This window comes from Eutrema salsugineum, unplaced genomic scaffold (genome assembly GCF_000478725.1).
Source record: "Eutrema salsugineum unplaced genomic scaffold, Eutsalg1_0 scaffold_2, whole genome shotgun sequence".
Lineage (NCBI taxonomy): Eukaryota > Viridiplantae > Streptophyta > Magnoliopsida > Brassicales > Brassicaceae > Eutrema > Eutrema salsugineum.
In genome coordinates this window covers 7521740-7537150 of record NW_006256829.1, presented here as the reverse complement: position 1 = coordinate 7537150, position 15411 = coordinate 7521740, and the positions used below count along the sequence as shown (strand labels likewise).

Sequence of the window (15411 nt, the reverse complement as noted above, 5' to 3'; positions counted from 1 at the left end):
ACACCAAAAAAAAAACCATGATATAAATCCAAACCGACCATTTTCCTCTTGTCAAGATCAAACCAAAGTTCGAATCAATGTCGAATCTGATACGAACAGATCTTCCAAAGAAGAGAAAAAGAGGAGAAAGTAGGGTTTTCAGGCTCAAGACTTTCGGAGAGACAGGACATCCAGCTGAGATGAACGAGTTGTCTTTTCTAGACAATCTCGGGAAGCTACTTGAGTTTGGTCACTTTGAGAGCTCCGGTCTCATGGGAAGTTGGTCTTTTCAGCTCGAGGTTCATCGTCACCCAAATCCTCTCTATGTGCTTCTCTTTGTCGTCGAAGAACCCATTGAAGCCTCTATTAACCTTCGTTGCAACCATTGCCAATATGTTGGTGACGTCCTCTCTCCCTTTCTCTATGTATTATTATTATTTTTTTTTTTGCATATGTATATGCATGCTCATACATTCGTAAACATTTTTCTTTACATATCTATGCATGTTAGTACTTGTGTATATGGATGGAACAAGAGAGACTTATAATAACACACGTGGTCTAGTTTCCGTCTCGATATTGTTTGCTTATTACGCATTGCTATATGGATGGAACCTTGCAGGCTGGGGAAACCAAATGATATGCAACAAGAAGTACCATTTCGTGATCCCTTCAAAGGAAACAATGGCCGCCTTTCTAAAATTAGAAGGCGGAAGCTGTGCTTTCCCCGAAAAGGAAAGTCTCTCCCATCTCGTGGAGCTTCAAGGCCATGTCCTTCACGGCTTCTTTCACTCCAACGGATTTGGTCACTTGCTCTCTCTCAATGGCATCGAATCCGGTTCCGACTTAACCGGTCATCAAGTCATGGAGTTGTGGGATCGGCTCTGCACCGGTTTAAAGGCCAGGTTTACTAAGATTTTTAATTACATATCTTTATTTTTTGTGTATATCTGAAATGATATATACCTGGTATAAAGACCACTGAACACAATTTTCTAATGGTTTCCTAATTACATGTCATTAAATATTTAGTCAATGCATCTTGATAATTATTAAAATGTTGAATATAGGAAAATAGGTTTGAACGATGCATCACACAAGAAAGGAATGGAGCTGAGGCTGCTGCATGGTGTAGCAAAAGGAGAGCCGTGGTTCGGTCGTTGGGGCTACCGGTTCGGTTCAGGGACATACGGAGTGACTCAAAAGATTTACGAGAAGGCACTTGAATCGGTCCGTAACGTACCTTTGTGCTTGCTTAACCATCATCTAACAAGCCTTAACCGTGAAACTCCAATCCTCTTTTCAAAGTATCAAACTTTATCAACGGAGCCATTGATCACTCTCAGTGACCTCTTCATGTTCATGCTTCACCTCCATTCACGTCTTCCAAAAGATAACTACATGAACAACTCCAGAAACCAAATCATCTCCATTGATAGCACTAACTGCAGATGGTCTCAAAAACGGATTCAAATGGCTATCAAAGTGGTTATAGAGTCATTGAAGAGAGTTGAATACCGATGGATATCGAGACAAGAAGTGAGGGATGCGGCTAGAAACTTCATCGGGGACACGGGTTTGCTTGATTTCGTGTTGAAGTCGCTTGGAAACCAAGTTGTTGGGAATTATCTGGTCCGACGTAGTCTAAATCCGGTTAAGAAAGTGCTCGAGTATTGCTTGGAGGACATATCAAATTTGTTACCAAGTAGTAACCAAGAACTCATAGCCCTTCAAAATCAGAATCCAATGGGGAAGATGACCACTACGACGACGAAGATCACAAGAGGTCAAGTGATGAAAGACATGGTTTATTTTTACAAACACATTTTAATGGACTACAAGGGAGTGTTAGGCCCCATAAGCATATTGAACCAAATCGGAATGGCTTCAAGAGCAATCCTCGACGCTAAATACTTCATCAAAGAGTATCACTACATCAGAGATACATCGACCAAAACAATCCACTCAGATCGAGGGGACAAGTTAGGAATATTCTGCACGATCGCGAGGAAATGTCATCATCATCATAACAACGAGATGAAGATGCCTCCACAAGAGTGCATAGTGGTAAACAAAGATGCAACAATGAGCGAAGTGTATGGAGAGGCGGAGAGAGTGTTTAGAGAGATCTATTGGGAACTAAGAGACGTCGTGGTGGAGTCAATGGCTGATGGTCAGAGGGAAATCAACACAAGGGTCGATGATATGGCCTTGAATGGGAATAATAAAGGATTGGTGTTACAAGGGAATGTGGGAATGATGATGAACATTGAAGTGATGAAGTGTTACGACGATGATAGTAAGAAGAAGGATAAGAGAATTGAGTGTGAGTGTGGAGCAAAGGAAGAAGACGGAGAGAGGATGGTGTGTTGTGATATTTGTGAAGTATGGCAACACACAAGGTGTGTCGGTGTTCAACACAATGAGGAAGTTCCTCGTATTTTTCTTTGTCAAAGTTGTGATCAACATCTTATTCCTCTCTCTTTTTTACCTTAAAAAATCGTTCATGTTATTATAAACCTTGATTTCTGTAATCCTGCCAAACGTTACTTTTTCTACACAATATAATTTTTAATGCTTTCCAAAAAAAAAGACTTTAATGCGTTGGGTGTATTATGAGATACATTCCTCGCAAGTTCACTGGAAGTAAGTCGTAACGATGATTATTCAAATAAATTAAGTAGTAGTAATAGAAAATGAAATGTAATTTGGTTTAATAGCAATTATTGGATACACAAATATGAGAGAGAAGCCAAGTTGGACTGAGTCTAGACACAGAAGTTGCGTTTGTAACAACCTCGAGTCAAAGCGTCTCCACGACGCGTTTCTCACACTCGCTACAAACACTTCTCCTCTCATCACGTCTCCTCACTTACACCACCTCTATGCCCATATATATATAACTAAAAATCTGCAGATACCAAAATTAGAAAATCACATATACCTTTTCAAAGACGAAGAACAAACAGAAGATCGGGATTTCGATTGATTCAATTTCCGATTCGAAAAAAAACGAAACGATGATCAATGATGCAGATCTCTCCGATCGGATGCTCAAACCTAGCGGCGGATCAATCGTGATTCGCGATGTCTGGGCTGATAATCTAGAGTCCGAGTTTGAGCTGATCAGCGCGATCGTCGAGGATTATCCATTCATCTCCATGGACACGGAGTTTCCCGGTGTGATTTTCAAGGCGGAGCCAGCCGTTCTCCGCCGTGGAAACCCTGGTTATCTCTACAGGCTTCTCAAATCGAACGTCGACGCTCTCAGCCTCATCCAGGTCGGTCTCACTCTCTCCGACGCCAACGGAAACCTACCGGATCTCGGCGGCGGGAGCGATGGCCGTCGCTTCATCTGGGAATTCAATTTCCGCGACTTCGACGTGGAGCGTGACGCACACGCGGCGGACTCGATCGAGCTACTCCGTCGTCACGGGATCGATTTCGAGCGTAACCGTCGCGACGGTGTTGAGTCGGAGAGGTTCGCGGAGCTGATGATGTCGTCGGGGCTGATCTGCAACGGATCGGTGAGTTGGGTGACGTTTCACAGCGCGTACGATTTCGGTTACCTGGTGAAGATCCTCACGCGCCGGGAGCTTCCGAGCTCGTTGCGAGAGTTTCTCCGGCTGCTCAGAGCGTTCTTCGGGGAGCGAGTGTACGACGTGAAACACATGATGAGGTTCTGCGAGCAGAGATTGTACGGTGGTTTGGACCGGTTGGCTCGGTCTCTTGAGGTTAACCGAGCGGTTGGGAAATGTCATCAGGCCGGTTCTGATAGCTTGCTGACGTGGCAAGCGTTTCAGAGGATGAGGGACTTGTACTTCGTTGAGGATGGGCCGGAGAAACACGCCGGCGTTTTGTACGGTTTAGAGGCTTTTTGATTAATCATGTCTATTCGGAATTTCAATCAATTAACTCAATTGATCATTTGTAGGTTGATGGTACCGGGAAAAGTAGAAATCGAAATTCATTTTATTCGTTCTCGTTTTCTTCTTATATGCGCAAAACTTTTTCACATGAACCTACCAATCACAACTGAGCAGATATTTCAACTATATAGTGATCTTCTATTTAACTGAAATCTACCGATTTGACGCAAAAAAAGGAAAAAAAAAAACTGAAATCTACCGAACCAAATGAAACTTTAAGGTTGGTTTTCTAAGTTGCAGCTATCCTAAGTTGGTTTGAAAATACGTCAAATTCAAAATTTTGTGAAAACAAATCATGTAAAAACTATGTGAGCCGCACTACTAGATAGAGTTTTTAAGTGAAAAAAAAATTAAAGTTAAAAACCCAATCGAAACCAAACCAAATGGAAGCTGTGTTTGACACCCAAAACCAAACGTGAATTATAAATTAACCTAAAAAATCCTTCTTTATCGTAACTGACACGTACAATCTATGAAATTTTTCAACTGAAAGTGAAAACATAATGCATATCTTTGAAATTGTATTTGTTTGATGCATAGTCTTGGAATCATTATAACATATATAGACAACTCTAATATAAGATCAAATTATTCACAATGATTTTTTTGGACCAACATTTGTTCACAATATTGTAACATATACATATTCATGAAGAGGATCAGTTTCTCATCTTAAATGAAGAGGTTTGGTGTGAATCATCATCATTATTATCAAGAGGATTCACATAAAGACGAAGCAACCTCCCAAGTGTCTTTCCGCGGCGATCGTGTGGTGGCCGAAGATGTGAACAGACGTCCACAAAAGCCCTGACGATCAGATTGTGTTGAGGAGGAGGGTTTATGTCCAAGAAACACCTAAGAAGCTCCTTGAGATCATCTTCTGTCTCGATATCTCTCTCGTCGATCATCTGATTCATTGACTTCTTGTAATCTTCGAATGGATTGAGTGATTCCTTAGCCATCGCGACGCTCTCATCAATCTTGGGACATGGGCTGCGTAACACCGTGGGAGAAACCGGTGGTCCCGGCGTGTAGTGGCTGTGAGTTGAGGGCGGAACGGTCGAGCCGCAACAGCAAGCCATAAACATGGGTTTTAATATGGTTTTGAGTGTATACTTCCTCTTCTTCTTCAAAGGCATTTTTATTTTTATTTTTACTGAGAGGGAAGAGAAAAGAAGTTGAGATTATTGAGTGAGGGTGTTGGTGTGGGAAAGTTTGTTAAAAGAGGAACCTTTCTTGTTGTTTTTAACTTAGCTTGAAGATTCAGCATTGCTCTTTGCTTGGGAGATGCACAATTTTGATGGATATCTCTCTTTTTTTAAAGAAAAATAATTATATATGATTCAGTGAAATCAAAAGTTATTTTGTACGTCATGCTATCATTTGGAAGAAACTACCTCTAGTGTTATCGTGTTTCCTTTTACTTTTTCATAATTAGGGATGGACAGTTACCAATATTAACTGATGTAATTTGGTTTCGGCAACCTTTTAGTAAACTCGAAATGGAACATTTGAAAGCTTAGTAAGCACCCGATTAACTCTAAAATGTTTGGCACCGTCACTTCTCACTTGAATAAAGACCAATCTTATGAAAGAAATGGGTTAAGACTTAAGACTATTCTATATAAGCCGAGAAGCTAATAACTAAAAAGAAAGAAAAAGAAAATACAACGAAAGGTTGGTTTGTTATGCAATGTCTAATTCTATGGTAACGCATGCAGCTACTATACAAGTACAACATAACTCTGGAATCAAATTCTATGTACAGATGTATGGTGGTGCTTGTAATGTGGCAAGGTAACTTCAGCTACCTGTAGATTTCGTAGGAGTGGAATGTTCGGGTGTTGGGCTCGATGGACTTTGTGGCTGTTCAAGGCTTGTGTTACTGGGTCCTGCGTCTTGATCAAATGAAACCATCTGGTCCCAGTCCGGTTTAGCTAATGATAATAAGTCAAGGAGCTCTAAAGATGTTTTAATATTTGGGGACGAAAAAACTCAAAAAGTTCAGAGAGAGACTAGATTTATATCAAAGCCAAAAAAAAAAAAAAAAAGAGAGTGACAATCAAGGATACATTCGTTTGGCCATAAGTCTGTGATGCTCACTTCGCCTACCTCTGATCGAAGCCAGTAATCTACATCCATCTGTACATATAATGTAACCATTCAGCTTTAAAAATCTGACTTGCAGCTTTCCTCATCACAAGAGCATTTTCTAGATATGATCATTGTTGATTACTTTTCCTGGCTATATGTTTGCTTTCTGGAATTTCCAGATTGTGATTATGCATGTGGTGAAATAACTTAACGTTGAATTTTAAAGTTGGGACTTACATCCAAATCTGGAGGAACAATCTTCATGATGCCATCAACAAAGTCATGAGATTCGATGTCGGAGTAAACTCTTTGTGTGTCATCAACTTCCTCTGTTTCCAAGTTTTTGTCGGTGCTGTCCTCCTCCATTGGCATGGCTACATTTTGGTTCTCAGGGAGACCAGACGTTGATGGAACATTTGAAGGCTCATCAGCCTGAGGAATTTCCTCAAACCTCTCTTCGAATTGACTAAAAAAAAACACTATAAATGTCAGTCTCAGTTCCATATTACAAATTTATCATTCGCAAGCATAGCGCTTGAGGACAGTATTTACCTGACTAGATACACGTCTATTGGTCCCATTGTGCTTCTCAAGATTATTCTATATCTCCTCTGAGGATAACCACCAGCCTGATTAAGGGAAGGACAAGAGATATAAATTACTATAGACAGTGCTTCGCTCATTTAGTTTTGTATGCTCTTCAAGCTTACCTCATCAGGATCTGGCACCTCAAGAGTCGTTCCATGCGGTGCCTTGACCGCTATCAGCGTTTTATTCTAAGAGACGCATGAGAGACGCCACGTAATCAATTTCCCAGTTGGGCAGAATGCAAAGGAAAGAGAAACACGTAATTACTAGAAGGAGACCAAACCTGGAAGCATGGTAGGTTCTTAATGTCGTCTTCAGTAACAAACAGATACCTAAAAAGTGGAGAGTCAGAACAAACAAATATGTTTTATTGTACCTTGATCCAGGAGAAATGGCAGAGAAGCTCACCTTTTATTGTTCTCATCCTCGCTCAAGCTTGTTAATCTTTCTTGCGATTCTCTGAAACCAGGTCGATTCACAACAAGATACAACAATCGCAGAAAAGGAAAACAAAACGATTAACGGAAAATACCTGATTTGGTCATCTAATTTGGCCTCCTCAGCTGTGAGGTTTTGTATTTCATCCTGTATAGGATCAAGGGATAACTAGATGTCAAACTAAAACTGGTAATGGCAACTTTAATAACCCACATAGTTTTTCCAACAGAAACTCAAAACAAAATGCAAGTGACAGAGATCAATGAGAAAGTGCAGTAACTAATTATTGACTTAGTCAACATCTGTGTAATTAGACTGTATGAGAAACATAAAACAGAATCCCATGGTTACACATTGTCGATGTTTGTGTTTGTTGTATATTTTCAAGTCATATCCCCCCTAACGCGTTTAGGTCTCAAAAAAAATGTTATAAGAATAACCATACTAATGCAGATTCATGCGATGCTGAAGAAGACAATGTTTGTTAACATAAACAATTCGAAATAATCAATAAAACTGGTGATACTACTTGCGGTGGGACATATCATTGACCGGTAAAGGAAGACATATGCATGTTCTATACCTGTAGGTTAGCTATGCTTTCGATTGTTTCCCCTGGTTTTGAGACATCGAGACCCCTAAGACAGACAAAAGAAAACTCAGAAAACTGTGACTCACACATGAGGCATCAAATCAAAGAAATCCAAGATTTGATACTCAGATGAAATGCTTACTTCCACTGAATCCTGTTCTTGAGCGTCTTCTCTATCAAACCTATTCCTTCTAACACATTGGTTATATCGTATATCCGTCTCTTTTGTACCTGCATCAACAGGAACGCGCAGTTATGGCTTGATAGAGAGTAATGCATCAAGAAGTCAGCTTAGAGATTGAGTATGTCACCTCTAAAGTATCAGCTGCTTTATTTAGATCAAGGATACCATCCTCTGCTTGTTTTATCAAATTGATGAATTTCTTTGTCAAAAGACCTAAAGCAGATTAGATCATTAAATAAGCTTATTATCCAAAAGTACTTTCCGCCAAACATAAGTTTGTGCAATAAGTTATTACCTAGAGAACTATCATACCGACAAGTACCAGCCTGCGCAAAGTTATTTCCAGGAGAACCTGCCAACACAAAAGATCCTTCTCACTACATTGGAAGGGTCCCATCTCTTAAATGAAATTGTTAGACAAAGATTAGATGGAAACAATAGAGAGGGTTTAGCTCAGATGAGCACATAAGCAGTATCTATCATTGGCCTATTAATAGTTGCCTGTGTCGATAGGGAGGAAACGCAGAGCATTCAGACCAAACTCACCTGCATTAGAACCAGAAGCTTGCGTTCCAGTTTTATTAGACTTCACTGACCTAGATGATTTTTTGGCCTTCCCTCCTTTTCCTGATACAGGTGTTTGGAGAACACCGGTATTCAATTCATTGGGCTCATCTATCTGGTTTACCATATCTGTCTTGCGCTTCAGCTGCCAATAAAGACACCAGAATTGTACAGTCAAATACATCAAAGTGGAAAACCAAGCTTTAAGAGATGATTAACAGAAGCTGACACCACTTAATAATACTGAATTAGTAGAAAATCTCCACGCTTGATTTCTTTAATCTTAACCTATCAGCATCATACTGTAACTTAGCTGAATCTAAAAGCAGAGGCAAACCATAAATTCCAAGGCCAACATAGCAATATTCAGACAGTAAAGTAACTCGGGATAAACAAAAAAATAAAACATAAATCTGCTCAAAATAGCAAGTACAAGAACATCAAAAACCCTAGTCAAGCAACTAAAGCACTCGAAAGACAACAATAACTTGCAATGCTAAATCTATATACTGGAAACCAGCCCAATCAAGAAGGCCAAACGCAATTACACCGCCGGAAGCAGATCCCAGGACAATTCTCATCAGAATTTCACAAATTGATATCATCGTTTATATAATCAAGCCTCAAAATCGAAACACGAGGATTGTAACGAACACTCAATAATTCACAGCCAAAATTGAGACTAGACTTACAGCAGATTTAAGAACAATCGCCTCAGAAACCTGATCAGGAGCTACACCTCCGCGAGTCTCCGCCGCGTCAAACCGGTGATACTCGCCGGGAGCAACTAACGGAGGCTTCATAGAAGACAAAGAAGGATGATGCTGCCGCTTAGAAGGTGGATATTGCTGAGAATCCTGATGAGACTCCGACATGGGAACGAATCTCGATAATTCACCCTGAAAACCCCCAAAAGAAACGGCAAGAAAGCAACCGAAAATTGTCGAAAATAATCTCCGGAAATTCGGATCTCCGGCAAACAGAGATCAGATCCGCGGGGGAAATTGCGGAGATTCCGGGAAGAGAATGTGAGCAGATCGGCGAAACGAAAAAAAAGCGGGAGAGGAGGAGAACAAAAAAAAAAAAGAGACGGTGGAAGAGAAGAAGAAAACGAGGGAATGAGTTGCGTTTGGTTCAGATACTGATGTGGAGGGAAGCGCACTTGTACACAATCTTTTTTACTACTAACCAAAATCCCAACAAATAATCCTCTCTTTTTTTTTTTATTTATAACAAAAAAAAAATACTATACCCGGTTTACAAATAATAAAGGTTTCTTTTTTGTCAACCAAATTATTGAAGCTATGTATGTAATCTAAGTTGAGACTACTAAAAAATGTTTAGAATAGTATTAATTTGTGTTCAACGCAGTAAGAATCTATTTTACATCTCTGACAAAAAAATCTACAGATGGGTTGTCAGTAGAAATGCTATTGGATTTATTCATATTAAAATTGAAGCTGAATTTATTCAAACTGTTGCATCCGTTACACGCGTTAAGCGTGAACAAATTATCGCCAAATCTGTCAAACATATACGTTTTTCTTTTTTTTTGAACAATTATATTCATACAAGAACCAAAATATATATAGAGCTATTAGCGACCCGTAAATCTTGTTCTTTGCTTAATTTTGTGAGCATGTGCTAAGATTAGTAGCAGGATTATGTTGTTATTGCAGATACTATTAAGCAGCTTCCTTCTGGACAGCCAAATCATATTTGTGGTGAAGCTGATATTTGGGCTGACATTGGAAGTAGCAGCGAGGTGTTTTGTCAATCCACTATCGACAAGCTTCCTTGTAGTCAAAGGTAACTAACGACGAATGTTTTTTTAGTAACTTGTTCATTTATGCTCTAATCAGCTAAACTAATCCTGTGCTTGCTCCAGAGATACCTGAAGCACTTAATCTTGAGATTGGTGATAAAAAATATTTTAACAACATGCTTCAAAAGGCAAGATCTTGCATACGCAGAGCCAGAACGCTTATGGCCAGATCGAATAGGAGAAAGCAATGCAGGAGCAGAACAAGAATTTGACTTTCTCTAAAGTCATCTCCAAAGGCTAATGATATCGATATAAGAAAGAGACCTACGATTGAAGTTGCTTTTAAAGACCTTTCGATAACATTGTCAACAAATATAGTATTGTTGTTGCCACAGTATTTATCTTCTACAAACAAGCATTTAAAAGCGATACTAAAACTCTGAAAGCTTCATACAAAACAAACACAGACACCAAAAGAGACTTTTGTTTACTTGAACAAATGTGCAAGATCAGGGTCATCCAAATCCACATCAAGAGATCCATTCAACCGCATAAACTCGATGTAGTTATCTGGAGGAGTGATCGCACGAGTGTTGCTCTTCGGTTTGAATCCATGAACTCTCTGGAGATCTCTTGCAAGCCGACGCATAAAAGCCCTGTCCAATGGAGGTACAATCTTCAGGTGGATCTCTTCGCGCTCTTCTTTCACCGTTGTTGCTTTGTTTCCCATCTTGCAAAACCCGATAAAATACCTGCATGCATACATGTAGTATAGAAACAACAATGAAAGATCACAACCTTTTAGCATATGCATTTTGGGGTTTAACACAGTCTACAATCTCTCCATCACTTTAAGAAACATTCACACTAATATTGCTAAGTGTGCAACCTTTACAGTCTCGGATACAAACACTCGAATTGTTTCATCACTAACACAAGGTCATAAACATCTCCGTAAGGAACCAGTCTAAGAAGTTGTACATAAGCTATATATGGACATTAAAAGTTTTATCAACAACGCAATCTATATACATCAATCAAATTATCATATTCCGCATCCATCTACAATGAAATAAGCATCATTGGCTATCTTGTTCCACTACGTCGAAAAATCACAAGATTCTCAAGTAAATGCTTTTAACAAGATCACACATCCATGACCCACGAATTCAAGGAAGTTCTTTGAGATGATGATATCATCAAAATAATATAGTTTTAGAGAAAGCCCCGTCTTCTGAAAACCCCTAGTGTCTATTTTTGAAAACGACTCATCCATGAAAACTAAATCCATTAAAAAAAAAGAAACTTTAAATTATTAGCTGGAAAAAATGGAGAATTTACTTCAATTTATATCACTATGTACGAAAAACGGTGTTAACCAAGCGAATCAGTGATAATCGAGAGAGCGTTGATAAATCTGGAGATTTAACCTTTCAATCAGAGAGAAAAAATCCAGAAATCGATAAAGAGTTGAAAAATTCCTGACCAGACAGCTTGCAGAGAGTCTTGTCCGTTCCACCAGCTGAGAGCCTTGCGTCTCCAGACTCCAGAGAAGAGGAGTTAACACACGGCGTCGTATTAATTCATCAAGATGTATGGGCTTTATACATAATTTATACGTCTTTGGTGGGATAAGCCCAGTGAGTTAAAGGCCCATTATCTTTGAGGTTTTGTTTGTTAATTGCAATCGTCATTAAAGCAACAGGAGCACGCGGCAAGTAAGATTCGCTAATGTTATCAAAACTTTTTTTTTGCTTTAAGAATCTTCTGTAAACTAAACTTTTTATAAAAACATAGAAATTCCAAAAGTTGGGAAAAAGTTATTTTTACTCTCTCACCCACTCACTCACTTGTTTTCTGTGTCAACGTAATTTCACGTAATCAAGTTTAAATTAGTTCTATTTATGTTAAAAAAAAATGAAAATAAGAGGATTAAAGATTATTGTGCTAGTTGACGCCACATATACCTTAAGGCGTGGAAATGTCACCAACATGACGATGATTTCACAACTCACATGTATCTATACATACATAACTATGAATCTATTGTGTAGCTCACTTGCTTTTATGGAATTTTTTTTGTGGAGTTTCTGTGTTGTCCATCAAATTATTGGTTAGGCACAGTCTGATACTCAACATAGATTTTTTCTAATAATGATGAATAGAAAACAAAATCCCAGCTATCGACAATGACTCAAACATTGGAAGAAACGAAAAAGTCATGTCCTGCATTCCAAAAATAACCAAAGAGCACCCTTGTAAGCTTTGCCTAATCCATTCCCTGACCATTTCGTGTGCAGGCTGCAGAGTAAAAATGTGGTACCTAATTATAAATACGATAAAGCCCGTGTAAATTGTAAATTTTGAAGTGGGTATTTTAAAAGGATTTCGTTTTCAATTATCAAAATTTACTTAATTTATGTTTGTCTAACAGAAAGACCATTTATTCTCAATTCGAGCTTATAATTGAAAATTGAAACTGTTAGAGGAAAATAAAAAGAATACATGTGGACTTGATATATACTGCTTAAGCACTATGGGCAAGGAAAAGGCTTACTAATTAACAGTCATTAGTTTTCTTTTTTTCTTTGAACAATATATGATGAACTAATTAACAACCAAAATCAACAATAAATTGCTCTAACATACCTTTTTTTTTTTTTTTGGCACAAATTGCTTTAACATACATACCTTTATATCCTTTATTCCTCTAGAAAAACATTCCTCTTTTAGTTTTTTCATACGTCAACAGCACACCCCTGAGCAACCTGGTACTTAATCGCCAGACCGGCGCCGGAGAAATGACCGGAGAAGGTAATGTACGCCGGACAGTTGACGAGGAGACGATAACATTCAGATACCCACGAGCCAACTTTCCACTTAACGCAACCGTCGACCTTGATGTTTAGAAGCACCATCCCGGCGATTAGGTCTTCCCTTAATGCCTGAGACAGGTAAGCCTCAACCGGCACGGCGGTGCCAATCAGAACCGGCGACCACACCGTCACGTCCAGATGTCCTTGATACGTTGCCGGCAATAGATTCGCTACCGTCACCTAATCAATTAATAGGAAGAGTAAAGGTGGTTCAAAACATTATAACGAAAATGCTTAGAAAATAAAATATTTAAGGAATACGTTTTGCTATTCCCTTCTCTTTCTCTCAATTTTTTAGGCCCCTCTTTTTCTTCTTTTGTGTTTAACTTTGAAGTTGGCTCTGCCACATTTCTATTTCCCTAAAAAATTAGAGCCTTCTATTCTTGTAAGTATTCTATCATTATTTGTGAAGTGACATTTCAACAAAACTAATTTGATTAGTTTATAATACCTTTCTCTGTGTAAGTAGTAGATGCATTTGCAGATTTTCGCATTAGAAATCCAAAATCATAAAAATATAATTTAACAAAAAGAATGTAAAATCGAATTGATTCTAAAATATTCTTACACAAACGTTAAGATGGGTCATGTTTTGCGGTTTAACGTTAAACCATACTAAATTTTGTTGTTCCATAAACATTGCACCAACCAATAGTTGGATAATACACACACACACACAAAAATTGCATTAAAACGCAAAACGCTACCTCTTGGTTGCGGTATGAGGCATAGATGTCGAGGTGGTCATAGAAAATTCCGATCTTATCGTTTGGGTTGCGAGAAGAGAGAGTGACTTGGAGATTCGAAGTGAGCAAATTTGGCTGTGAGATGTTGAAGTCGTAAATGGTAACGTCTTGTAGGACAAAACGCGGTCTGTGCGGGTGAAGTATGGCCCAGACCAAGAAAACCACAAACGCAACCGTGGCGATCAGACCCAGCAATGCCCATACTATGCGTCTCCTCGCCGCCCTCCTCTCATATTCGAGGTGGTCGCATACGCAATCTTTTTCCGTCATTATATACAGACAGAGATGTTTATTTCAATTTTTTGTTTTGTGGGTGAAGAGATAAGAATAACCACTAATGGAGTTTTGAGGGATATTTATGTAGTGGAGCCTAAGAGCCTTGTGGTTAAATGTACCGTAATTACTAATTGTTTATTATTTTTAATTAATTTGGACGAAACTATTTATTATTTTATCAAATGGTTCTATTTGTAACCATATTATTAGGTTATCAAATGGCTTTCTTAACTTTTTTCTTCTAAGGCGAACTTTTAACTTTATGAGAAAAAACTGTTTTTAAGTCCTTATTTATCAATTCTGAGCAAGAAAGACAATTTTCCCACAATGGTTGAGTAACAATTACCACGAAAAGCACTTTGGAGATGAGAGACGAATCTTCTTTAAGCAGCGAGCCAGCGATACATATCGTTTCTCTTATGTTTTTTTGGTAAGGAATAATCTGACGTATCATAAAATGTACTGTTTGGCTATATTTGATTGAAATGTTAATATCCTCCATAATATAAATCTAAATCCTCCATAAATTATTCATAAATTGGATGGGAGTAATATCCTCAATAAAGGGTGTGTAAATCAACAAAATGATTACAGGTTTTTACGGGAGTAGTTTAGGGAATAGGTGCTATCTAATTATATACACATCCTTTATTGCCATGCATATACAAATTTACCAAATATTTGCTCCATTAGATTTAAATGTTCTAAAATTAAAGAATTTTTTTTTTCTAACATCACTAAAATATCTAGAATGGTTATGAAATCCAAATCTGATACACAGTTCAAAAGGTATCAAAGTAAATTCAAAAATCCAAATCTGTCTAATAAAAAGAAATCACATAACCCTGAAGAAAGGTAGGAGAGAAATTCTAAAATGATGTGTCCGTATAATTCTTCCGGAATAAATACTCACACGGCCTCATATATCCGAGCAACGATCCCTTCACATTCCACGCCGCATAACTCACCGGTATATCGGCACAGTTCACGTTCACCGGTATTAATTAGGCGGCCGCTTCTTTCATATTAAGATAATCACTAACATTCAGTGTAGCAGTGTAGCAACTTCGTTAGTGAACGTTCGCTTCCCGCACTGAATATTAGTGAACGTCTTAATATGAAAGAAGCCGGCCGCTAAATCCCGTTCAGCCACATGGCTGAGTTGGTTATGGATGCCGCAGGGCCGACCCAAGGTTAAATGACATCTAAAGCATCCATAATAAAAAAATGATGTCCTTAATGGGCCAGAATTTTTTTTGTACTGAGAGAAGAAAGATTCTTATTTATAAATGCAGTTTTTACTTTTAAAATTATGTCTGTTTGTCGATGTGGGACAAAAGAGAGACATAATTTTTAAAAAAATCTTGATGAGTTTTAATT

At 38.5% G+C, this 15411-nt stretch overlaps 6 protein-coding genes across 10 annotated transcripts; 2 read left to right on the top strand and 4 right to left on the bottom strand.

Moving 5' to 3' along the window:
* The first annotated feature begins 77 nt into the window (after positions 1-77).
* Positions 78-2475, top strand: LOC18019054 (PHD finger protein MALE STERILITY 1). The gene is made up of 3 exons (XM_006400669.1): positions 78-378; positions 602-884; positions 1050-2475. The coding sequence occupies exons 1-3, from the start codon at positions 78-80 to the stop codon at positions 2473-2475; spliced, it is 2010 nt and encodes a 669-aa protein (XP_006400732.1).
* A 408-nt stretch (positions 2476-2883) lies between these two features.
* LOC18019053 (probable CCR4-associated factor 1 homolog 11) lies at positions 2884-3960 on the top strand. Its single transcript, XM_006400668.2, has one exon. It carries the CDS (start codon positions 3000-3002, stop codon positions 3858-3860), a length of 861 nt encoding a protein of 286 aa, XP_006400731.1. The 5' UTR covers positions 2884-2999; the 3' UTR covers positions 3861-3960.
* A 563-nt stretch (positions 3961-4523) lies between these two features.
* Positions 4524-5178, bottom strand: LOC18019052 (transcription repressor OFP10). The gene is given in 2 exon segments (XM_024156814.1): positions 4524-5068; positions 5071-5178. Coding segments are annotated over 2 exon segments (609 nt in total). The 3' UTR covers positions 4524-4567.
* A 287-nt stretch (positions 5179-5465) lies between these two features.
* On the bottom strand, positions 5466-9423 carry LOC18019050 (transcription factor E2FB). Of its 2 annotated transcripts, none has more exons than XM_006400665.2 (14): positions 9061-9423; positions 8351-8513; positions 8100-8156; positions 7932-8017; positions 7763-7851; positions 7612-7666; positions 7123-7175; positions 6999-7049; positions 6874-6922; positions 6713-6778; positions 6555-6631; positions 6240-6468; positions 5981-6050; positions 5466-5845 (listed from the first exon to the last, which is right to left on the bottom strand). In XM_006400665.2, exons 1-14 carry the CDS (start codon positions 9241-9243, stop codon positions 5712-5714), a joined length of 1362 nt encoding a protein of 453 aa, XP_006400728.2. In that variant the 5' UTR covers positions 9244-9423; the 3' UTR covers positions 5466-5711. The 2 variants fall into 2 exon arrangements, with proteins under 2 accessions (XP_006400728.2, XP_024011853.1); XM_024156085.1 differs by having other exon boundaries at positions 6999-7034.
* Positions 9424-10458: 1035 nt separating this feature from the next.
* Positions 10459-11718, bottom strand: LOC112086738. 2 transcript variants are annotated; one of them, XM_024156330.1, is made up of 2 exons: positions 11564-11676; positions 10459-10885 (listed from the first exon to the last, which is right to left on the bottom strand). In XM_024156330.1, exon 2 carries the CDS (start codon positions 10861-10863, stop codon positions 10621-10623), a length of 243 nt encoding a protein of 80 aa, XP_024012098.1. In that variant the 5' UTR covers positions 10864-10885; positions 11564-11676; the 3' UTR covers positions 10459-10620. The 2 variants fall into 2 exon arrangements, 1 of the variants encoding a protein (XP_024012098.1); XR_002899603.1 differs by having other exon boundaries at positions 10473-10885; positions 11620-11718.
* Positions 11719-12275: 557 nt separating this feature from the next.
* On the bottom strand, positions 12276-14097 carry LOC18019048 (NDR1/HIN1-like protein 1). 3 transcript variants are annotated; one of them, XM_024156599.1, is made up of 3 exons: positions 13717-14097; positions 12825-13189; positions 12276-12456 (listed from the first exon to the last, which is right to left on the bottom strand). In XM_024156599.1, exons 1-2 carry the CDS (start codon positions 14023-14025, stop codon positions 12872-12874), a joined length of 627 nt encoding a protein of 208 aa, XP_024012367.1. In that variant the 5' UTR covers positions 14026-14097; the 3' UTR covers positions 12276-12456; positions 12825-12871. The 3 variants fall into 3 exon arrangements, with proteins under 3 accessions (XP_024012367.1, XP_024012368.1, XP_006400726.1); XM_024156600.1 differs by having other exon boundaries at positions 12277-12434; XM_006400663.2 differs by lacking the exon at positions 12276-12456 and having other exon boundaries at positions 12649-13189.
* Between the last annotated feature and the right edge of the window lie 1314 nt (positions 14098-15411).

Bases quoted from the DNA above. Each gene is read 5' to 3' on its own strand.
- LOC18019054 (XM_006400669.1), top strand. From the start codon at position 78: ATGTCGAATCTGATACGAACAGATCTTCCAAAGAAGAGAAAAAGAGGA. The intron at 379-601 runs GTGACGTCCTCT...GGAACCTTGCAG, and splicing joins CAACCATTGCCAATATGTTG to GCTGGGGAAACCAAATGATA. The intron at 885-1,049 runs GTTTACTAAGAT...TGTTGAATATAG, and splicing joins TGCACCGGTTTAAAGGCCAG to GAAAATAGGTTTGAACGATG.
- LOC18019053 (XM_006400668.2), top strand. From the start codon at position 3,000: ATGATCAATGATGCAGATCTCTCCGATCGGATGCTCAAACCTAGCGGC.
- LOC18019050 (XM_006400665.2), bottom strand. From the start codon at position 9,243: ATGTCGGAGTCTCATCAGGATTCTCAGCAATATCCACCTTCTAAGCGG. The intron at 7,176-7,611 runs GTATAGAACATG...GATCCTATACAG, and splicing joins AAAGCATAGCTAACCTACAG to GATGAAATACAAAACCTCAC. The intron at 7,050-7,122 runs GTATTTTCCGTT...ACCTGGTTTCAG, and splicing joins AAATTAGATGACCAAATCAG to AGAATCGCAAGAAAGATTAA.
- LOC112086738 (XM_024156330.1), bottom strand. From the start codon at position 10,863: ATGGGAAACAAAGCAACAACGGTGAAAGAAGAGCGCGAAGAGATCCAC.
- LOC18019048 (XM_024156599.1), bottom strand. From the start codon at position 14,025: ATGACGGAAAAAGATTGCGTATGCGACCACCTCGAATATGAGAGGAGG. The intron at 13,190-13,716 runs GTAGCGTTTTGC...TTAATTGATTAG, and splicing joins CCTCATACCGCAACCAAGAG to GTGACGGTAGCGAATCTATT.